This window comes from Geotrypetes seraphini, chromosome 19 (assembly GCF_902459505.1).
Source record: "Geotrypetes seraphini chromosome 19, aGeoSer1.1, whole genome shotgun sequence".
In the NCBI taxonomy this organism is placed as follows: Eukaryota; Metazoa; Chordata; class Amphibia; order Gymnophiona; family Dermophiidae; genus Geotrypetes; species Geotrypetes seraphini.
In genome coordinates, this window is record NC_047102.1 from 18,715,868 (window position 1) to 18,740,454 (window position 24,587).

The 24,587-nt window shown below is 42.4% G+C and overlaps 1 protein-coding gene across 4 annotated transcripts in view; it reads left to right on the forward strand.

Moving 5' to 3' along the window:
- The first annotated feature begins 3,206 nt into the window (after nucleotides 1–3,206).
- DENND5A (DENN domain containing 5A) overlaps nucleotides 3,207–24,587 on the forward strand; it is an 84,527-nt gene continuing 63,146 nt past the window's right edge. The window contains exons 1-4 of one of the 4 annotated variants that reach the window (XM_033928152.1): nucleotides 3,207–3,734; nucleotides 14,100–14,171; nucleotides 14,861–14,970; nucleotides 19,414–20,074. In XM_033928152.1, the coding sequence (XP_033784043.1) occupies nucleotides 3,626–3,734; nucleotides 14,100–14,171; nucleotides 14,861–14,970; nucleotides 19,414–20,074 (952 nt within the window). In that variant the 5' untranslated portion in view covers nucleotides 3,207–3,625. The remainder of the gene's footprint in view (nucleotides 3,735–14,099; nucleotides 14,172–14,860; nucleotides 14,971–19,413; nucleotides 20,075–24,587) is intronic. The other 3 variants (XM_033928153.1, XM_033928154.1, XM_033928155.1) reach the window with 3 other exon arrangements.

A 24,587-nucleotide genomic window follows, 5' to 3' on the forward strand; every position in this document is an offset into this window, starting at 1 on the left:
AGCACCCCTCCTGCTCCTGACTTAAAGGTACAGGGAGGCATAGGGGGGACTCGACCTGACGGCAGGAGGGAGTTGGTGGGCCTGATGGCAAGAGGGAGTAAGCATCCCTCCTGTTATACCAGTTCGGTGGGGCCGATGGTAGGAGGGAGTGGGCATTGCTCCTGCCATATAAGTTCAGTGTGTGTGGGGCCGATGGTAGGAGGGAGTGGGCATTGCTCCTGCCATATTCACGTGGGAGGGGGGTAGTGTGGTGGCAGGAGGGAGTGGGCATCCCTCCTGCCTTCTTTTTTTTTTTTGTTAAAGGAGGGAAGGGCTTTTTTTTTTTTGGAGGGGGCAGATATTTTGCATGTGTAATACATGCAAAATATCTGTGCCATTAAAAACAAACAAACCATGCAGACCTGTCACAAAACCGGCAGACCTGTTGGCAACACAGTTACGGACAGGTCTACAGCAATCAGGTTTTAGGATCGTAAAACCTGATGCAAAATAGCCAAACAAATGTTAGTGAATCAATTGCTTGGCTATTTTGCAAGGGGTTTTACAAATTTGTATGGCCGGATCGGAAAATGGGCGATTGAGGGGGAAAACATGCAGTGGGCTGTTTTGTGAAACGGGTCGGTTAGCAGCGATCATCGCTAAACAGATTTGGCAACGATCACTGACTTTAGTGTACTGGGGCCAATGTCAGCTAGTTTGCAATGCTGCTCTACAGCAAGGAAATTGTAAATCTATTATTCAGGGAACACAAAGGGCTCCTTTTACTAAGCTGCGCTAGCGGTTTTAGCGTGCACGCTAGACCAGTGATTCCCAACCCTGTCCTGGAGGAACACCAGGCCAATCGGGTTTTCAGGCTAGCCCTAATGAATATGCATGAGAGAGATTTGCATATGATAAAAGTGATAGGCATGCAAATTTGCTTCATGCATATTCATTAGGGCTAGCCTGAAAACCCAATTGGCCTGGTGTTCCTCCAGGACAGGGTTGGGAACCACTGCGCTAGACACTAACGCCTCCATAGAGCTGGCATTAGTTTTTCTATGTAGCACGGGGGTTAGCGTGCGCTAATCTGAAGCGTGCACTAAAAACGCTACCGCAACTTAGTAAAAGAAGCCCAAAGAGGAAGCTGGAAACAATGGCAGCCTTACACAAGACAAAAAGCACTACAAATAAATAATGTCTTCTGTGTGAATACAGGGTAAGGTTTGTAAATGGCTTATATTTCCTTGAAAGACTTTGTGGTATATTGAAAAAGTACAACATAAACACAGTTAATGTAATAGACGATAAATTAAATTAGTTTCACCTACACAATGTCCCAGACAATAGTTTCTGAGATAAAGCATTTGTGTAAAGTGCCCCTGCTGTTTGTAGAGGTAGGGAGGAGGCTGGTTTAAAAATGTTCTTAAATCCCATGGATTAATGAGATAAAGTATCAAAAGTCAGTTTAGCCAATCTGTACTAAACTCTTATAATCCTATTGTCGTTTTTGGGTCACTATAGGCACAGATTAGCATATTCAATTGTATTTATCCCATCAGTGTTTTTTTTATTGTTATTACTACTTTGCAATCAATATTATGTATGCTCGTGTGCATCTATCCCGTGGTCTCTCTATTTCTTTTGATGGCAGATCCTGCAACTCCCACTCCATAAATATGCATGGCTATATAAGCATTACTGTAGATAATTAGTATTCTAATCTAAAGGGTTGATGAAGAGGATTTTGCAGTTTTCACAATGTGGAAAAAATTCTGATCTGAAGAAGGTATTTCCTTCCAGAGCTAAACAAAACACTAGTCTAATTAAAATGTTTTAATTTTTATGTATTATCTTGAAAAGTGGACTAACTCGGCTGCCATGTCATTCTATCCACACTGAAAGAAGAAACGATTAGTCTGAAATCTAAGGGCTCCTTTTACGAAGCCGCATTAGCGGCTTTATCGCGCATGACTTTTAATCACGTGCTAACCCCCGCGCTAGCTGAAAAACTACCGCCTGCTCAAGCGGAGGCGGTAGCGCGTGCTATTACATGCGTCAAACCGCTACCGCGGCTTCGTAAAAGGAGCCCTAAGTGAAGTGGCATCCGCTACCAGACCTTGTAAATATGAATAACAGCTTCAATGATGAGACTACAGGAGCCTATTAACATTCTTTTATTCCAAAATGAATTTAGAAGTGGGTCCATTTATTAGTATTTTACAAAGCGCTAAAATAAACCATGTATTTGTTGAAAAGGATTTGTGCTTTTATGGATAAAAGCAATAATGATGTTGGGGGAGGGTGAGTTGGGGGGGGGGGGCACCCCGCCTTTGCATGGTGAAGTTTGTTGTAAAGCAGGGTGGCTGTGTGCACTGTTTGGTCTCAATGGTTGTACTCCATGGGATGCGAAGCTTCTTTACTTCCGTCTGATCTCTCTCTCTCTCGGGAGGGGGAGAGGTGCCTCGCCAGAAGCTGCAGTTGCTTCCAACCAGCATTTCCTTCCCCCCCCCCCCCCCCCCCGCCGACAATCGCAGGTACACAGACACTGTCTGCACTTCAATTAGCATCTCTTGAAATCAGCTTTATGTCTGTACTGCCACCAGAGCTATGATGCCAAAAGGCGCCTTTTGGTGGGGAAACTATTATTACCAAGGTACTACCGTTTGTCTGCTTGCTCCCTGCAAACAGGCTGCATCTCGCTCTTCGTGTAGAAAATGAATCTACTGTCTATATTTTTCTATTCCCGATTGCACTTCCCTTTTTCTCCGATTGCATATGGTTATATCAAGTTTCAAGTTTATTAAATTTTGATTTTACGCAATATCCAATATTTCAATGCGTATTACATAATTGTAAAAGCCAGGGATGACAAATACAAATACAACTATTATACATGATAAATTCTATTATACTATTATACATCGAACATTTCACAAAAACAATGGAGTCTGAGCGTGCAGTGCAATGTTGAGAACAAAGTGTAACGTTTTCACGGAAAGCATTTAGTAGAAAGGAACAGAACATTAAATTTGCTGGGGACCCCCCCCCCCTTTAATGCACAACACGCACAAAGCAATTTAAAAATGATAGCTAGTATTTGTCACGACTCTTCTGCTCGGCTCGCTAGACAAACGCCTGCACATTGGCAGCTTCTCCCCAGTGGCTCCAGGTCACGCAGGCTCACACACCAGAGAGCCCGGCTTAAAATAGTAAATAAAATAACGTCATCCCCCCTTAACTCCAGGGCGCATGCGCCAGTGGGGTTTTATTTTTTTTTTCCCCCTCTCTGTCTCTTTCCGAATGTGTGTCTGGGTGGTTGTTTTTTAAAAAATATTAGTATTACCCACTCCTCGCTTCCTCAAGACGCCCTGAAAACAGCTGGGAACGGGAGCAGCTTAGCCCGGAAGGCTGCGCGCGCCGCCACTGCTGCTGTTTCGCGATGGCGGCGCGAGACGGCACTGCCCGCAACGGTTCCCCAGTCTCTTGAGGCGCGAGATACAGGAGGGAGGGGGAGCGCGACTGACACCTTCGCTCCAGGCGGGGCGGCGCCGTGCTGGTGCCGCTCCCCCGGACTCGGGATTAGGAGCGGCGTGGGCCTACCGTCTTCCATCACCAGGCCGGGTCCCCGTTCACCCTGAACATCATGAGTGGAGGAGGAGGAGGGGGCGGCTCGGCCCCCAGCCGCTTTGCCGATTACTTTGTCATGTGCGGCCTGGACACGGAGACCGGGCTGGAACCGGACGAGCTCTCTGGTAAGTGGGCGGCGGCCCAGGGTCTGAACGGGGCGAAGAGGCCCGAGGGCTGCACCGTTAGATAAGCGGGGTTGGGAGCTGCCCTGTGTATTCTCGGTTGGGAAACGGGACGGGGCAGATTTGCAGATCGTTATATCTGCTCCTGTAATAATTGAGGATCCTAAAAGCTTCCCTTTTTTTAAAAAAAAACAAACTTGAATTTTCTGTCTTAACAGTTCTTGTTTGGAGATGACACTCAGTGTTAATTACAGGAAAGGTTGAAGATTGTATGGCCAAATGGACTGAGTAATGACATTTGGCATAATGCCCTGAAGCTTTTCCAGATGTGTGTGTGTTTAATGCAAATCCTAACCATTGATCAGCCTGTACAATTGTTTCTTTGTCTATATTGTGCCCTGAAACAATGGTATAACTACCATTATCCTTGTTTTAAAATAGTTACTTTATTATTCTACCTGTAAGTCTAAACAAATATGTTTGTTATCCGGACTAATAAGTATGTACACTGTGACTATAGTTGGCAAAAGTAATTTTACTACAGGTTCAATGCAACATTGTATATATAAATCTTTTGACTATTCTCCAGCCTCAAATCTCAGATCACAAATCAATCCAGGATCCTTCTTGATTTGGCTTCTGCTTCTCAAACCAGAATCCGTCCAGAATCCTCCTTCATTCCGCTCTTTAGTTTCCTCAAGGTCCATCACTTCAGTCTCGCAACACAGAATTGTTCTTATCTTCCTTAGGCTCACCTGCTGGGAGGTTTTTCTTTTGTTACCCCTGTACAGTTGCCCATCCCCACAGGTGTCTTTTGTCCTCTAGGGTCCAAGGGCAGGAAAGTGTTCCCCCCTCCAGGATTTTCTCAGCAAACAATGTTCACAGTTAACTTTCTGTGTGCACTAAGTTCATAGGGCTAGATTTTCCAATCTGTGGTTTTAACCTGCGGTTTTAACGTGGGGCTGCACTACTGCGTGTTCTGTTCTGTTCCAGACTGGAACAGAACATACTGTAGTGCAGCCCCGCTTTAAACCCGCGGGTTAAAACCACGGGCTCACACTGCAGCGAAGGGCAGCAGAGAGCAGGAGAGTCTAACAGTTGTTGTCAAAGTGTTGAAGCCGAGTGAAAAAAAAAATTGTGTTTATGAGTGACTTGGACTGCTGACAGGATACCATAGACATATTTAGCTGCTGGGAACGACTGTTTCTCTTTTTTTGCTCATGCGTAGGACGTTTGGGATTTTCTCAGCTTTGGAAACTACTGTAGAGTCAGGGCGGCAGAGAGCAGCAGAGTAGAGGTCTGCACGGGAACAGGGATCGCGGGAATCCCACGGGGACCCCCCTCTGGCCCGCGGGACTCCTACGGGGACCCCCCTGTAACCAACGGGACTCCCATGGGGATGGAAGGCTTTGGAAGCAGGGTTCGTCCATATAATATAATGGACACGTCAGCCTTAGCAAAAGAGGGGGTTTATAAGTTAATTACCTGAACAGAAAACAAAAAAAGGGTTCCACCAAAGAGATTCCACAAGGAAAACAGCAGCGCAAACACAAAAGAAACTGTGGAATTGATGATCCTGTCAGAAGTAATTGCTGCTTTTTATGGGGGCGGGCGGGGATGGAGGTAATTCCTTGCGGGGACGGGTGGGGACGGAGAGGATCCTGACGGGGATGGGTGGGATTTCTGTCCCCGCACAACTCTCTACAACAGAGTCTGCAGGGACATGAACGACTGGTCCTCAGCAGTTGCTTCTTTTTGGATCGGCCAGCCCAATTGGTGTTCCTTGAGTTTAGTGAATTGCTGCCTTCCTACTTTGCATGCCATTTCCCCTCATTTGCATGTGCAGATCGGATCGGGCAGAAGGTTAGTGAATTGGGTCAGGGTTGCAAACTGGTCGGAACACGATCAGTGAGCTTAGTGAATCTAGCCCATAGTTCACTAGCTGCATATTATTATTATTGGCTCATTTCTAGAGTTCAGGGAATTGTACTAATTGAAATCCTAAAGGGTTTGTCCTATTGACACCTCCCATGTAGACTTCACTAATAGGGTCCCAGTCCAGTCACCCAAGTGTACAAGTGGACTACGAAACTAACCTCAGACCCAGGTTTTGTTTATAATAAGTCTGTCGGATTTTTCCTCAGGTGTTTCAGCTAAACCTCCATGTAATGGGACTTTAAACTGTTGCAAAGTCCTAACTGTAGTTCAATCACAACACATGTTATGTAATACTAGTTTGCTGATCTAAGTAGGATTTTTTTTCTTATTGGAGCATTACTCTATGAACGGGGAAGTTATGAGACTTTTACTTACCCTAATTATGGAGGGAATTGCCAATTGGCAGGTGGTAGAGAGGAAAACGGTGATAGAATAAAAAAAGAAAAAAGGATGGGATGAATAGAGGATCTATAATTAGAAAATGAATGGTATAAATTGATGAACTAAGGCTGATACTGGGCAGACTGTTTCCTGTATATGGCAACTCCGGTTTAGAATGGGCTGGGAAGGGCTTTGACGAGAACTACAATAATTTGGTACATGAGGTTGGTACTGGGCAGACTTTATGGTTTGGATAAACTGGAGTGAGCTTCAGCAACTTCAGAAGCTGGAACCTAAGGATAGTCTTGGATGGACTTTATGGTCCATGGTCCAGAAATAACTAAGGAAAAAAACAATTTAATCATGTTGTGGTCAGCCAAGTTCTTGCTCTCCCTTCCTTCATCCCTACTCAGTTATCTAATCCCTGCTTTCCTCTTCTCCTGCATTCCTATGTACTCCTCCAATCCTTTAGTCTCTGTACTCAGGACTGGCTTTAGAGTAGAGTGAATAGGGCAGTGACAGTGGATATACCTCAAGAGCTCCAAGTGCATGTGAGCCAAGTGTACTGCACACCCCATATTCCCCCTCTCATCAACCCAGCCTTGCCCCATCATTGTTTGACAATGGCCTGACCCAGAAACACCCTCTCAAAAGAACCACAAGAGAAAGTCAAGAAAATCTGTACTCTGGACCAGCTGGAAGGGTGAAACATAGAAATATGATGGCAGCTAAAGGCCAAATTGCCCATCTAGTCTGCCCATCCACAGTAACCGTTATCTCTTTCTCTCTCCGAGAGATCCCACGTGCCTATCCCAGGTCCTTTTGAATTCAGACACAGTCTCTGTCTCCACCACCTCTTCCGGGAGACTGTTCCATGCATCTACCATCCTTTCTGTAAAAAAGTATTTCCTTAGATTACTCCGGAGCCTGTCACCTCCTAACTTTATCCTATGCCCTCTCATTGCAGAGTTTCCTTTCAAATGAAAGACACTTGACTCATGACACTTGACTTGACAATATGTAGGTATTTAAACGTCTCTATTATATCTCCCCTCTCCTGCCTTTCCTCCAAAGTATACAGATTGAGATCTTTAAGTCTGTCCCCATACGTCTTATGATGAAGACTACATACTATTTTAGTAGCCTTCCTTTGGACCGACTCCATCCTTTCTATATCTTTTTTTAAGTGCAGCCTCCATAATTGTACACAATATTCTAAATGAGGTCTCACTAAAGTCTTATACAAGGGCATCAATACTTCCTTTTTACTACTGGCCATAATTCTCCTTTTGGAACCTAGCATCCTTCTAGCTTTCGCCATCACCTTTTTAACCTGTTTGGCCACCTAAAGATCATCACATACATTCGCACCCTAGTCCCACTCTTCTGTAGTGCACATAAGTTCTTCACCCCCTTAACTACCATTCCTTCGGGCTTTTGCAGCCCAAATGCATGACCTTACATTTCTTAGCATTTCTTAGCAATTTTAGCTGCTAAATTTCAGACCATTCTTCAACCATGCCATTTTCTGCTGAGCAAAGAAGTTGTGTTTCTAGAAGCTGCGTTGCCTTCCCTAACAACATGTTTGCTTTTCATCTTTATTTTCTAAAATTTCTTTAATTTTTTGGTCCGTTGTATTTTTCTTCTAACTTCGTGACTAAAAAAAAAAGACTTAATTTCTTTCCCCTTTTTTCCTCTTTGAGGGCGGGGGTTGACCATTGTGATCAACGGTTTTTTCTTTCTCCCGAGATTGAGTTTAATTTAGCTGATCAGGTCTTATCCCAGGACAAGCAGGCAGCATATTTTCACTGATGGGTGACGTCCGGGTACGGACCACTTTAAGAACTTAGAAAGTTCTTGATTGCCCGAACCGCGCATGCATGAGTGCCTTCCTGCCCGATGAGGGCGCGCGGTCCTTCAGTTTCTTAGTTTCCGTGGAGCTAAGAAGTCGCATTTCAATGGCTGTTGAAAAATTTTTCTTTTCACTGCCTTCCCACTCTCACGGTTTTCTGACCTTTTAGTCCGCTTCTTCTTTTCTTTCATCCGTCTATGTCTGCAGTTGTTTCCTTTTTCAATCCTTTTCTGCCAGACACATGATAAGAACATAAGAATTGCCGCTGCTGGGTCAGACCAGTGGTCTAAAATGAGCCCAGCCTCACCTGTGTACTTTCCAGTTGAGCAGGAACTTGTCCAACTTTGTCTTGAATCCCTGGAGGGTGTTTTCCCCTGCAACAGACTCCGGGAGAGCATTCCAGTTTTCTACCACTCTCTGGGTGAAGAAGAACTTCCTCATGTTCGTACGGAATCTATCACCTTTCAATTTTAGAGAATGCCCTTGCGTTCTCCCTACCTTGGAGAGGGTGAACAACCTGTCTTTATCTACTAAGTCTATTCCCTTCATTATCTTGAATGTTTCGATCATGTCCCCTCTCAATCTCCTCTTTTCGAGGGAGAAGAGGCCCAGTTTCTCTAATCTCTCGCTATACAGCAACTCCTCCAGCCCCTTAACCATTTTAGTCGCTCTTCTCTGGACTCTTTCGAGTAGTACTGTGTCCTTCTTCATGTACGCTGACCAGTGCTGGACTCAGTACTCCAGGTGAGGGCGCACCATGGCCCGGTACAGTGGCATGATAACCTTCTCTGATCTGTTCGTGATCCCCTTCTTTATCATTCCTAGCATTCTGAGCAACAAGACTTCTCCTGTTTCTGTTATGCCATGGATCGGACTACATTTTTGTATTCCTCAGTGGGCTTTTGTTTTCCAGTGGTATCAGGCGAGGACTCGTATCTCAAAGCATGTGTATCTTTGATCTGCAGTTGTTTCAATTGTGGCTGATCTCCTTTAGTCTATCCGGAGATCCCCTTTTTTCTTTGTCCCCTCCTTGCATGGTCATCATGGCTGATGCATCTTTTTCTGCATGGGGGGTTCTCCATGCTTTGTTTACTTTGGACTGTACCTAGGCTTTGGCCTGCTTCTTTGCCCGGCCAAAGCCTCAGTGACCTTTTCTCTTTTTGATTAGGTTTTCCTTCTTCAAGAGAACATTTTTCAGCATGGCTGTCTGTCTACCTCTCGTTCTGCTATGCTCATTTTGACTGGGCACGAGACAGTCATGTCACAGTCTACAGAGTTTGAGCTCTGGCAGCTTTTTGTTACTCTCCTTAGATCTATACCATTAAGGACCTCTGTAAAGCTGCCACCTGGTCCTTAGTTCATACCTTCACTTCTCACTATTGTCTGGATTCTTTTTCCAAATGAGATGGGCACTTTGGCTGCTCTGTATTCAAATTATATTTTCTTTGGCCAACTCTCCCACCATCCCATCTCTGGTTAGCTTGGAGGTCACCCATCAGTGAGAATATGCTGTCTGCTTGTCCTGGAATAAAGCACAGTTACTTATCATAACAGGTGTTATCCAGGGACAGCAGGCAGATATTCTCACAACCCACTCACCTCCCCAGGTTGGCTTCTTAGCTGGCGTATCTTAACTGAAGGACCCTGTGCCCTCATCGGGCGGGAAGGCACTCGTGCATGCGTGGTTCGGGCAATCAAGAACTTTCTAAGTTCTTAAAGTGGTCCTTACCGGGGCTCCGTCAGTGACGTCACCCATCAGTGAGAATATCTGCATGCTGTCCCTGGATAACACCTGTTATGGTAAGTAACTATGCTTTCCCATACATGTCAAAGCCGTTGACAGGATTTAAGAAGTGCTGTCGGTGTCAGAGAGAGATTTCTATCACCGGCCCGCATATCCTGTGTTTGAATCCTGTACTCGTTGTTCCACCCTTCAAAAATGTTTACTTAAGGCCCAGCAACTTCAGCAGGAAAAACTGTTCGGTCATAGTATGCCAGATAAATCTTTGTCATCAGTACCATCGGTTCCTGCTTCAACATCGGCATTGGATCTCCTTTCATTCGGGAAACCTGCTAAGAAGCCTGCTACTTCTCAACCAGCATCGCATGCCTCATCAGCATCGAGTCCCTCGATGCAGGCCAAACCTTAGCTTCTTGACAGTTCTATTGATACCCGCTCAGTCTCAGGTATTGGTACTGGATTTTCGATCCCAGGTCAATGATTTCCTGCGTAGAGAGTTTGGTAGCATATTCAAATTAATCGCCAAGTCAGTGTCTGCACTGACCTCATCAGTACCAATCCAACTTCAGTGTAGTTCTAATAGGGCACAGGGTACTTCTTCGGAGCCTGCTTTCAAACGTCGCTCTGCTTCACATCAATGTTCTTCAAATCATCGTGGCGCTTCCCTTCTGTGCATGCAGTGTCTTCTATGGAGCTTGCACTATGCAAATGCTACCAGCCAGCCAGATGATGCGTCTCATAGGCCACATGGGGTCCATAGTTCATGTTACCCTATTTGCTCATCTATAGCTCAGGGTGCTTCAGTGGTCTCCGCTGGCATCTCAGTGGTCTCAAGCCCTCGACCCTTTATCCAAGAAGATCAAAATCACTTCTTCACTTCAAAAATCTCTTCAGTGATGGATGAATCAGATCAATCTGTCTAAGGGTCTTCTTTTCCAAGTTCCTCCACATCAAAAAGTTCTTACAACAGATGCGTTAATATATGCTTGGGGGGGGGGGGGGTCATCTGGACAGTCTCAAGATGCAAGGTTTTTTGATGGACCTCTGGTCTGACCCAGTGGAGGCAACTTCTTATGTTCTTATCATGAAGGCATCATCATCACAGACAAAAGTTCCATGTGGAAGAAGTGTCACAGCAATGTATTATCATGATTTTTTGCAAATTATGCATAGAAAAATGCACAAAATCCGACCTTAGTTGCTCTTGGCTGAGCCACTCATTCTTCACAACGCTCGCCCGCACATAAGGAATGTCATCATTGAAAAACTACGTGAATACGGCTGGGAGGTGTTACCTCATGCTTCCTACAGTCCAGATATAAGTCCACCAGACTTTGACCTTTTTCCAAAGTTAAAACAACCTATGTGTGGACATTGTTTTGCATCTCTGGAAGAGCTTTCTTCCGCCGTTACCCAATCCATTCAGCAACTGAACAAAGACGGTGTCTTGGATGGAATAATGAAGCTTCCTGGACGTTGGGACTCGGTCATGTCAAAGCAGGGAGACTATATTAAAGGATTACAAGGAAATACTTGAAAAAAAAATAAAATGTAAATTAAAAAAAAACCCAATAGTGTGCATTATTTATGAAATGACCCTCATAGATGCATTAGAGAATGACATGGGCACATTTTTCCCTGTCCCCACAGGAACTCATTTTCCTGTCCTGTCCCGGCGAGTTCTTTTCCTGTCCATGCCCCTTTACAAACGTGTTATCTTTTCCTACTTGGTGGTGAAATGTAGCTGGCAATGGTTGTAATAGTGCCTCCTAGTCATGCTTGACTAAGTTATCCTTTTGTGAGTAGCTTGTTTAATGAGGACTTGTAAAAGATTTAAAGATCTAGGTGAGGTTCACTTGAAGCATCTCTTTGAAGATGGGGCTAAGTCTGGGTTTTGGTGCTCCCAAGACTGGACTGGATTTATCAACAGAATGGGAAGGCTTCCTCTGTTTTAACAACTTGGGGCCAGAAAGGGTGATCTTTTTGAGCAGCCTGGAGGGTAAGGGATGAGCCTTTCCCTTGGAATAGCCTCAGATTTCCCAATAAGAAATAATGTGTTACCTCAGGGAAGGTTTGAGTGGGAGTTGCTGCACCTTGTTCCATCAACAATGAGCCCTTATCGCCTTGGATCAGTTGCCCCCACCTTAAGATCATCACATTCAATCACACCCAAGTACCGCTCCTCTTTTGTGCACAGAAGTATTCACCCCTTAAATTGTATTGCTCATGTGAAGTTATTTTGTAGCCCAAATGCATGACATTGCATCTTTTAGTTGTAATCTTGGCTGCCAAATGCTAGACCGTTATTCAAGATTTGCTAGGTCTCTCCATATGTACCCATAACTTCAGGGGTTTTCTACGGTATTGCAGATTTTGGTTTGCAGACAGCCCTTCAACAATATCACTTACAAAAAAATTAAATAGAACCAGACCCAGAATGGAACCTAGAAGCACACCATTGGTAATATATTTTTCTTCAGTGTGGGCTCCTCCATCTCTATACGTCTTGCACTTAATTTGTCATAATGTAGCATTTTTTATGTAAAATTAGTTACTCCCTCTTTCTGCCTTTTTTGCTTTATAAACAAGATTATAACCTACTCTGGACATTTCCCATATGTGGGAATTTTTGCCTCTGTAATAGCAACATTTAAATCTGCCTTAGCAATCAGAGCCAGCAAGTATATAGACTTGATCCTGAAGTACCCTCTTGCCACTCAGGTTTTCAGGATATTCACAGTGGATATGCATGAAAGATTTGCATACTTTGGAGGCAGTGTATGCAAATAAATGTATGCAAATTTTTCATGCATATTCATTGTGAATATCCTGAAATCCTGACTGGAAAGAGGGTACTTCAGGACCAATTTGGGAAACGCTGATCTAGATAAAATGTCTACATACTTGCTGGCTCTGATTAAGGCAGATCTAAATGTTGCTAGTACAGAAATGTTTCAAATATTGCCACATTGGATACTCTAGGACCGACTTGGAAAACACTGGTTTAGATTGAGCATTTGTTTTCATAGCTTTTCAGATATTTCTCCTTTCCTTGTGAACTCTCTACATAGCATAATTTTTTAATTTTGTTACTTGTAGCCTTCTGAGATGCTTTCCTTCCACTAAATCTGTTAGAGCAACAGTCTTATGCAATCAGCTTCTATCAGTCTCTCCCTCATTTAGGGGCTCTTTTACTAAGCAGTTTTAAAAAGGTGGACTGCAATATCCACTTTTAGTACTGCCTGAAAATGACAGATTTTCCAATTTATTTTCTATGTTTATTAAAGGCCATGCACCAATTTCCCATTAATTTGTGGCCATTGGCATAATGAAGGAAGTTTGCATCGCCATGCCATGTGTCTTCCCCTCCCCCATACACCCTTCCCTGTGTCCCTCCCCCATACTCTTTTAATTTTACCCATTGCTCGTGCCGACTTCATCCTTCCCTCTTATGTCACATCCTGGTCCCTGCAAACAGGAAGTGATATCAGAGAGAGGGATGATGCTAACATGAGCAGCGGGTAAGAGATGCTGTTCATGGGTGGTGAATATTTGAAGAGGTAATGGGAGGGAAGGGGGAAAGGACAGGCACCCAGGACAGTTTGCCCTCTGCCTCCCCCCCCCCCCCTTACTACACCAGTGCGTTTGGCCATTAACCACTTACCAGCACCTATTTTGGAGATGGTAAGGACTCACATGCTAATCAGTTAGTATGTGGCAACGCTCACATACTAACCAATTAGCTAAGCACACCCACTATCTGCCCTCAAGCATGCTTCAACACTAAGAAAGTGTGCTGTATTAGCATGTGGGTAGCTCATGCAGAAGCTACCGTGGGACACTTCAGCATGCCCTGCGATAGTGCCTTTTAACCTGCAGTAAGCATGCATTATTGCTTACCCTAGCTTAGTAGAAGGACCTCTTAGTCTGCACTCTTGTCAATGTATGATCTGTATCCTGGTTCTCCTCATGGACTGATGTATGCTATAGTACAGTATAGCCTCCTGTTCCATGTATGCCCTAGCCCCACAGTGTGTCCAAAACACTCTTGAGCTGTGTACGATAGGGTTTCTTTCAATTTTGTGTGCTCACTAGCCTCATTTCTTTTCCTCCAATATTTTCCTGTATATTTAGAATCTGCACAGTGAGGCTGTATTGATTTGTTGTGTTAAAATAGAATTATCTAGGCAAATGTGTGTTTCTTATAATTTAAAAAAAAAAAAAAATACTTTGGCCTGATAGTGATCTATTCTTTTAAAGTATTGAATATGTTTTGTATTCATTTCTCATATCCATTTTCACATATAATTTTGCTTTTTTATATCGGATCCTTTGGGGGAAATATGGCATCAACTAATGACCTTTTTGCTGTGAAGAAAATATAAATGAACTACTAATCTTCAAGCAGTTTAACAGTTTTATTGTATTGTAATGTATTGTTGTTTTATTTATTTAGCATTATGCGAATACATACAGGCTTCTAAAGCCCAAGATGGTGTCGGCCGTTTCATATCAAGTGCAGCTGAAGGTAAAAGTACCAAATGAAACAGCAATACAGCTTTCAGGTTCTTCTGGTGTCCTTTTCTTACTTATTTTTGTTGCCTTTGAACTTTTAACTTTCCAGTTCCTCTTTCCACAGAGTTGTCTTATAAAGCTGAATTTTTAGGAGATGGTGGTGGATGTCCAGATTGATTCCTAATTTCTTTACCTTAAAGAAATCCTGCGGAAAATAGATACAATATTCTTAAATTGTATGTGTGTTTTTTGCCCTGTATTTCAAGCTTTTTGTTCACTTTTGTCTGTCTGTGCTTTTCTTTGACACAAAAGAAATTCAGAGGTATATATTATCTTTGGTTTGTTTGTTTTTTTAAATCATCACTGAAATACTAATTTCTGCACTACAGTTAAGATAAATATTCAGCTTTATATAAAATATATATTCTTTAGATATAACAATTATTTCTGTCACTTTATATAAAAATTCTGTAACCACTAAAGAAAGGCACATATAGATAATTGCATATGGTATTACCAAACATTAATCTTTTTTGTGTTCAATAAATAACTGTCGCATTTCTTTTTTTCCCTCTGATGCAGTGCTTGTGCTTGATCTTTATGTTTTCACTTTTGCGCACTGATTTTTCAACACTTTGGCCTTATCTGAAAAAAGCTTGACAAGAAAAATAATTTATTTTTGTACTTTTATTTTTCTTTCAGGAGAGAATTTTGAACAGACGCCACTAAGACGTACTTTTAAGTCCAAAGTACTTGCTCGTTACCCTGGGAATGTGGATTGGAATCCTTTTGATCAGGATGCAGTTGGAATGGTTTGTACCACCTTTTCAATTCTCATGCCTATAGTGATTAAAGGTCTGGACTAAGATTTTTGCAATGACTAAAACTTCAAATTTCAAATAAGTGTGAAAGAATAAACCTAGCTAATCAAATCATGATCTCTTTAAGATATAGCAGTTGGCAAATAAAGGGGCAAATGTAAATGCTAGATCTCAGCACAACAGTTTACTTCCAGTTTAGCACTGAGGTTCTTTGTGTGTGTGTATGTGCTAGTGTGTGCCCGATTCAGCATTCACTTCGGTGAATTGATTCGTTTTCTGAGAAAATTGGACTTGCTGATTCAGTGACTAACACCCCTCTCCCCCCAGTGAGGCCTGGCATACTTCTGAGGCCTCTTAAAGCAGCAGCAACAGCAGTGGCATTGCTGTGAATGGGCTGCTCCGCAGCCTTCCCCGTCAGGGCCTTCCCTCTGCTGCATCATTGATGATGTCACTGATGAAGCAACAGAGGGAAGCCCTGTTGGGGCATGCCGCTGCTGACTGTCCACCATCACCACTGCTTTAGGAGGCCTAGGAGGTATGTCAGTCTTACAGTGGGAGAGTCAGTGGGGTGCTGCTGCACAGGGGGATGGCAAGGTGGGAGGGATGGAAAGCTGCTAAACAGGGGAATGGGTGGGAGGAGAGGAAATCTGCTGCTCTGGGTGATGGGAAAGGAGGAAAGATGCTACACATGGATGGAGGAGAAGGAAGAGAAGAGGTTGAGAGGGAGAAATCCTGCATATGGTTGAGGGGAGACATGCATGGAGAAGAGAGAGGGAGAAATGTTGGACATAAGGTTGAGGGCAGAGAAAAAGAGTGCACGGGGAGAGAGAGAGAGAAATGTTGCACCTTATAATGGAAGAGAGCAAGGGAAAATGCTGCATGGAGGGGAATAGAAAGGTTTAATCCACGGCACAAGGCAGGGAGAGAGAGAGATACTAGACAGTGGGAAAGAAACAAATGTTGGATATGGCAGTGGAAGGTAGAAAAAAATAATTTTATTTTCTATTTTGTGATTACAATATGTCAGTTTTGAAATGTGTATCCTGTCAAAACTGGTGTTAGCGAGTGTGAGCTAGGATCTAACAAAGAGAGGAAAATACTTTTTTGTTTACTCCACAGCATCAGCTTGGGGTTGGAGAGGGAAAAGGGGGTGGGGTGGTAAGGCTACAAAATAAACCCGCCAGGATGTTTGGAAAAAAAACCCAACAACCCGAAGATTGGGCAGGAAAAGCAAATCGAATCGAAAAATTGATTCAATAAGCTGAATTGAATTGAAAATGTTTTTTTCCTTAATCATGCAGCCCTAGTATGTGCTACAGTTACTTCAGTGTAGAGAATGACATGATGACTGTTACCTGTGGGTAGCTGCAGGTAACCTGCCGGAACAGGGGAAAAAAAATCAACTGAGTGCCGCGGGTACGGGGACAAGGCCATTCACCTATGGATCGGTGAATGGCCTTGTCCCCACAGTAAAGGATCTGCTGTGAGTTGCTTCCCTTCTCACCCCTCCAGGTCAGCATCCCCCCTTGCGATCGTATGTCCAGCAACACCCCTCTTGATCGTGGGTGAAGCAACAGCCCCCCCCCCCTCATGAGTCCAGCAGCCACCCTCCCTCCCTTCTTATCGCGGGTCTAACAGTTGCCCACTCTCGCACCCAATGTGTTTGCTGCTGGCACCGGGGATTCCCTCCGATGTCAGATCTGACATGGGAGGAAAGCCTTCCGGGTCAGTCGGGGATCCCAATTACCTCAATAGTTGTCCTTCCAGCTGGGCTGCTCCTTCCTGTCTTCAGCGGCACTTGTTTGCAGGCATGTGTACAGCAGCTCTTGCCCACTGCACGTGGCAGTAGATGGCTTCCGGGTCAGCCATGTGCAGTGTGTAAGAGCTGCTGCACACATCCCTGCAAACAAGGGAGAGAGCGAATAGAAAAGGAGAATTGTTGGGCATGAGTGTGTGAGTGAGAGGGAAAGAGATGGTGCACATAAGGAAAGGAAGAAAGATGAAAATTGTTAGGCATAGAGAGAGAGGAGTGAGGTAGAGATATATGGGGAAGAGAAGGATGAGAGGGAGAAATGGTGATGGAGAGGGAACAGAGGGACAGATTAAAGGGGTTGCAAGGGGGAGGAATGTTGGACATAGTGATGGAGGGAGAGGTGTGGCATGGAGAAGGGTGATAGAAGGAGAAATGTTGGGAATGAGCTAGTGGGCAGAGGTGAAAAATGATCCAAGAGAGGGAGAAATATTGGATGTGGCAATAGAGGGTGGGAGAGATGCATCCTGGATCTCAATCTCTTTCTTTACTAACTCCCTGTATACAGGAGGAGGAGATCTTAGAATGGTGAGATAATAACAGCAGGGAGATGGGTACAGGGGAAATACTAGAAAGGGACTTATAGGAGACGTAGAGAAGGGAGATGTTGAACATGGGGAACACAGAGATAGTAGATGGCTTGTGAGCATGGAGAAAGAAGAAATGTCAAATGGTCAGGAGACCTTGGCAAGTGAGTCAAGAGAAGACAAAATAAAATAAAACAGAGACCAGTGCCTGAGACCAACATGATTTGAAGAATAAAATGATGAGACAACAAAAGGTAGCAAAAAATTAATTTTATTTTCTGTTTTGTGATTAGAGTATATCGGATTTGAAATATGTATCCTGCTAGAGTTGATGTTAGACATAACTGGGGACTGCAAAGCCCAGGCCATGTTTCTTTAACTCTCTGACCAGGGGCAGTTGCTCTAGTTGCACTCCCCTAACACTATTCCTGTCATGTGTGACTGTGATATTCTGTTAGCATGATTTTTCTGTGTAGCATTCTGTAATAATTTGGTTTATTCAGTTTTCTCGATAGTGGAGGGGATATTTGTGAAGGGCAGGGCATTATTTGTGTTTATAAATAGACAATTGTACAGAATATTGTTTCTTTTTATACTTTAATAAAATATGTTCAGTATAAAATCATAACTATTCAAGGCTTGTGCGGATGGGATCAGATGGATTGTGGGGATGGGATGGGGACTGAGCTGGTGGGGATGGGGCTGAGCTTGCTGGGACAGGGACAATTTTTTTTCCCTATGTCATTCTCTACTTCTGATTTTGCAGAGTTTTTTGTGTGTAATCCTGCCTACTCTGATGTGTGCTAATTTATGCAAAATTAGCATAAAATGTGTGCTAAACAGCTGCATATAGAATTACTTTTTATGGAGCAAATTGTTAAAAATTAGCATAGGTTTATGCTTGCCCAGTTTAGCATTGAAGCTTTACTTCAAATTTAGAGGTGACATGAAAGTTAAAAAAAAAAAAAAAAAAAATTTCCGTGTAAGTTAATGAGAGATCTCATCCTTCTTTTTAACTTGCAACTTGTGGACCTCTGGAGATGGTATGCCCTAGTTGGGGGATCTACAGCTTCCATGTGCTAATGTGTGCCTAGAAAGCCTTCATACAGTTGGCACCCTCTCAACCCCAAGCACCAATTGTAACTTGAACCCAGAAAAAGTGTTGGCCATTTCTTTCTTTGCACTGCCACAATACTGGAAAGTGGTGGCAGTATGATTAATGCCAATGATGTCAAGGGCCTTGATGTCTTAGGGTGCCCTGAGATTGGTCATGGACATCCTGAGTTTTAGTAGTTATAGCAAAGGTTTTTAACTTCAATGTCAAAGTATTTCAAGTTTTCATATAACTAGTTTATTAAATTGGAAGTAAAATGAATGTGTAAGTTAAAATGAAAGAATTCAGAGTTAGATTTTTAAAGCATACTCCCTAATTCTATAATCCTTAGTGCATAAGTGCTATTTGTACACTAAGATTATAGAATATGCACTTACATGTGAGAATGTAACATTCAGGCTTATAAGTGCTGGTTGGACACTAAGCATTATTCTACAGGTTTAGCTGGCAAACTGCATAGCTGCAAAGGGGATGGGGGGGAGGGGGGGATAGGACACACACATTCTAAGGGCATGTTTTGCATGTATGCACTTAACATATAGATATGTTCTAAAACCCAACATTTTACATGGCATAAGTGATGGTACCTAAATGTTGGTGTGTAAATGTCAACATGCTCTACATTCTACTGTATAACAGAATCTGGACGCCCAGATTCCGTATAGATCTCATGCTCCATGGCCAAGTTTGGGTGACTTTTATAGAATTGCCCCATAGTTTTCAGCCTTGTTCATTTTCACTTAGCAGTCCATTTATACTGTATATATCTGTTTTATTAGCCTAAATATATGAATCTTTAGTTGTAACAGTTTTGATTTATATACATGTGAGAAAATATATATTAGTTGCAACAGTGTTAGTGTGTACATGAAAAATTGGAGATTTTAACACTTTGTTTATAAAAGTACAAGCCCTTATCTGAATTTTGTGAAGGACAACAAATAGTTAATTTATTTCCTCCTTCCTATTGTCTTCTGTTATAGCTATGTATGCCGAAAGGACTTTCTTTCAAGACTCAAGCAGACCTTCGAGAGCCTCAGTTTCATTCGTTTTTAATTACACGTGAAGATGGTTCAAGGACATTTGGATTTTCTCTCACATTTTATGAAGAAGTTACTTGCAAGCAAATTTGTAGTGCAATGCAGATGTTATATCACATGCACAATGCTGAATATGACATCATTCATACTTCGTCAACAAATAGCAAAGACAGTGATGGCAGCATAGAAGATTGCAGCGATACTCCTGTATCAAAATTGCAGCGTTTCAACTCGTATGATATTTCTAGAGACACCTTATATGTTTCAAAATGTATTTGTTTAATTGCTCCAATGTCATTTATGAATGCTTGTAAGAAAGTACTTGAACAACTTCACCAAGCTGTTACATCTCCTCAGCCACCACCATTACCCTTGGAAAGTTATATTTACAATATTCTTTATGAAGTTCCTCTTCCTCCGGCAGGGAGATCTTTAAAATTTTCAGGAGTATATGGACCAATTATATGCCAGAGACCAAGCACCAATGAATTGCCACTGTTTGACTTTCCAGGAAAAGAAGTTTTTGAATTACTTGGTGTGGAAAATGTGGTACAGCTTTTCACGTGTGCTCTACTAGAATTTCAAATATTACTGTATTCACAGCGTAAGTACATATTTTATTTTTCTTTTTATAAACACTAGAGATGGTGGTCTTATCCTAAAATGCTATAGTGAGCAAACTCACAAATATTTTAATCAGCTCACATGCTCAATCAGACTGGAGAGTGCCCCCCCCCCTTGCAATTCTATATTCTACCCTTCTCTGGATTCTTCCTCTTTCCCTCTCTCAAGAAAAACCCTGTATTGGGTCTATTTATAGTGACTGTCCTGGACTGGGAGCCTTGATATATTTAAAAAAAAAAAAAATCTTTTTTTTGCTTCCTATGGTACCTTGCAGCCAATGGCATCTGACTATGACAATGTAGTCATTTCTTTTACACAGTGACTACAACTGGTACTTCAGAGACTGTAGATGCTGCAGCTCTTCCCTATTTGTGGAGTAGAAGTCCTGGCCTGGGAATCAAAACAAAGGTCATTTGCTTGGCAATATGTAACATTTACCATTTGAGCTACTGAGCCAGTCTAATCAATTCTAAATATTTCATCATATAAACTCTACAATAAATTTCTTCATATCCTTAAGTTCAGAAAGTTTAGATATTTCATAATTACGGTTAAATGCTCTCAATTCATAAATAGAAATCTGTCAACCAACATGATAAATCAAGGGATATATTAGTGCTATTTATTCCTTTCTGCCTTTTCCCATATATTATTTATGGACTTAAATTAGAGGCTGCCCTAGCCATTCTTTTTTATCTGTCTCTTGTGGACTGTATGATAAGTTCAAATGGAATTACATGATAGTGTCCCCCTTCTTATAACCAGCTTCTGAACTTTGGTATTTGAGAAAATTTCTAAAAGAAGACTTCTGGATTCTGGGTGAGGGAAGCATAGCCTAGTATGTGATAGTGGCTATCTTTAATCTAATGTACATGCAAGGGACATTCAATTAGAACAAATAGAAAATTACAACCGAAGATTGAATTTGCGTCTGTTGAACTTTCCGAAGGCCTTGGGGGTTACACCTATTGACATGTGGAAAAGATATTTAATTGAAGTATTAAAGTTTTCCCCTGAACATATACCTCCACTTAATAGAATTTATTATTTGCCGAAAAAGAAAATTGAAGGAATCGACCCAGGAGCAGAGGAACGTTTGACTATAGACACTCTAAATGTTACTGAACTATTAGAAACTACTCTTTCTGAGTCTACAGAGAGGGCCACAATGTTCATATCTTTTGTCCTCGAACAAGATATGAATGCAATTATGCGTTTATATTTCCAAAATCTTCAACAAATGTTTCTGGGTAAGAAAGTATGGATTTTTCCAGACGTCACAAGAACAACGCAGAAGCGAAGAAAATTATTCTTAGCAATGAGAGTAGAGACTTTGACCCTTGGAGCGACATTCTTATTAGCATATCCATGCAAATGTTTGATTAAATATCAAGGTGTTAAATATGTCTACTATGCACCAGAACAGCTACGCACCTTTTTAGATTTAAAGAATCTTGCTACCCGGAATGTTTAAGAGTAGGAAGAAAAGGGGGGGTTAAAGACTGTTAAGCCTTTCAAGATTATTATTATTACTTATGCTTGTTATCTCTTCAATATATTCATCTCCTCCCTCTCCTTAGTTAGTGGTCTAAGAAGGAATGAATTTTTCCTGACAGCAGTAAATGCGAGTTTGTTTAATTTGTTTCTTTTCTGTTTTACTTGTACAAGAGGAATATTCTTGTGAATTATGTAAAATTTCAATAAATAAATAAAATAAAAAAAAGAAAGATAGGTTGACCCCATATATACTTAGGAAGCAACAGAACAAAGAAGCAAGCAGGATCTTCTCAGATGATATTGCTTCCACAATGGAATACAGTACTGTTAATGAGGCCTCAATAATACACTGAATATAGGTATTATTACCATACTTCCACTGGTTTTGGTTCTCCTTGTGTTCTCTGGCATACTTCCAGCTCTAGCTATTTTTATCTCATTCTTTGCTACCTTGAGATTCTCAGACATAATGTTCCAAGATTACTTCTCTCCTTGGTGCTCATCAGCTCTTTATCTCTTTTATTTACTGCTTCTCTGCCCATTCTACTGACTTGACTTGGAAAAACAATTGATTCCAACGAATAGTTTTAAATATTTAGGGGTCATTGATTCTAGGTTAACCTTTAATGAGCAAATCTCGTCTTCAGTGGAAAAAGGCTTCTGTATTCTCAGACAATTAAAGTTGGTAAGCACTGTTTTGATGAATTCACATTGCATACTCTGATAACATGCATTTTTGATGTTAAAACTAGACTATAGAAATGTTATACACAATCAAAGTTGAAAAGACTGCAAACATTACAAAATATAGCAATTAGAGTATTAGTGCTCATAAATATGATCATGTTACTCATAAAAGCATTACAATTGGCTTCCAATTTCCTGTAGATTTATTTTTAAAATCCTGAAAATAGCTCATAATGTTTATTATCTTTAGACAAGCAGGCAGCATATTATCATATGTACTGAGGCTCACTTTAAGCTTAGACTGCCTGCACCTTGCATGCACGAGTGCCTTCCCGCCCAACACCCACTCGTGAGGTTGTCAGTTTTTAAGAATATAAGAACATAACATAAGAAGTGCCTCCGCTGGGTCAGACCTGCAGTCCGCTCACGCGGCAGCCCAACAGATCCAAGACCTGTGCAGTAATTCTCTACCTATACCCCTCTATCGCTTTTTCTAACAGAAAATTGTTCAATCTCTTCTTGAACCCCAATACCGTATTCTGTCCTATCACACCCTCTGGAAGCGCATTCCAGGTGTCCACCACACGTTGGGTGAAGAAAAACTTCCTAGCATTTGTTTTGAAGCTGTCCCCTTTCAACTTTTCTGAATGTCCTCTCATTCTTGTACTTTTCGAAAGTTTGAAGAATCTGTCCCTTTCCACTTTCTCTATGCCCTTCATGATCTTATAGGTCTGTCTCATATCCCCTCTAAGTCTCCTCTTTTCCAGGGAAAAGAGCCTGAGTTTCTCTAATCTCTCAGCGTATAAAAGGTTTTCCATACCTTTTATCAGACGTGTCGCTCTCCTTTACACGCTCTCTAGTGTTTCCATATCCTTCTTAAGGTACGGCGACCAATATTGTACACAGTACTCCAGATGCGGATGCACCATTGCCCGATACAACGGCAGTATAACTTCTTTCATTCTGGTTGTAATATCCTTCTTAATTATGCCTAGCATTCTATTTGCTTTCTTAGCGGCCGCTGCACACTGTGCCGCCGGCTTCATTACCCCCAAGTCCCTTTCTTGGGTACTCTCATTCAGTAACATCCCTCCCATCGTATAGCTGTACCTCGGGTTTCTGCTTCCTACATGTAATACTTTACATTTCTCTACGTTGAACTTCATCTGCCATCTCGTTGCCCATTCCTCTAGTTAGTTCAAGTCCCTTTGCAATTCTCCGCAGTCCTCGTGCCACTAAATAGTTTGGTGTTGTCTGCGAATTTTATTATTTCGCACTTCGTCCCTGTTTCTAGATCATTTATAAATATATTAAATAGCAGCTGTCTGAGAGACCCCTGCTCACAGGCTCCGACGGCTTTGAACAAGTTACTCAATCTTGAATGCACCATGAAGGTAAGGGGGAGGGAGGGAGATGCTCTGATTACGCGAAGGGTACCGAAGGGCAGTGAGGTGGCAAGAGGGAAGGGTGGTGGAGGAAAGGAAAGGAACAGACACTGAAGGGAGGTGGAGAGGAACAGACGCTAAAAGGAAATGGGGAACAAATAGTCGGGAGAAGAAGCTGAAGGGAAATAGGGAAGACAGAGTGGGCAGAAGACGCTGAAGGGAAGAAGAAAAGAGATGCCAGACTATGGGGGAGCAGATTGAAGAAGATGGATGCCAGACCAATTGGGGGGGGGGGGGTGAAGGGAAAGGCACAGTAACAGAGCAAATGGAAGACGCAGAGAGAAGACAGACAGTAGATGAAAGAAATTGAATGAGAAGATGAGGAAAGCAGAAACCAGACAACAAAGGTAGATAAAAAAATTTCTATTTCTTTTTGCTTTAGGATAAAGTAATATATTAGTTGTGTTTATAAAAATTTATAAACAAAGCCCTGCCTGCTGAACATCTATTTCTCTAGTTCAGCAGCCAGAACTTTAATTTATAAGGAAGGAATAAGCTAAATATTGCAGTATTGAGGCTTGTATGGATGCTGCAGGAATAGTAGTTGTGGGGTCAGTGGTCACGAGGACGGGGCAGGAAGAATGGTTGCGGGGGAGGGGCGGGGACAGTGAACATAGAACATAAGCAGTGCCTCTGCCGGGTCAGACCACAGGTCCATCCCGCCCAGCAGTCCGCTCACGCGGCGGCCCAAACAGGTCACGACCTGTCTGTATCACCAGAGGGGGCTCCCTTGCCACCTTGGTTTCTCATTTAAGTCCTGTCTTCCTATCGAAGTCCTAACCCTCCGGTCTTGCACATGCACGACCTGGTTTGGTTTCTATACTCATTACCTGGTTAGCTTTCTATACTTGTGTTACATCCCAG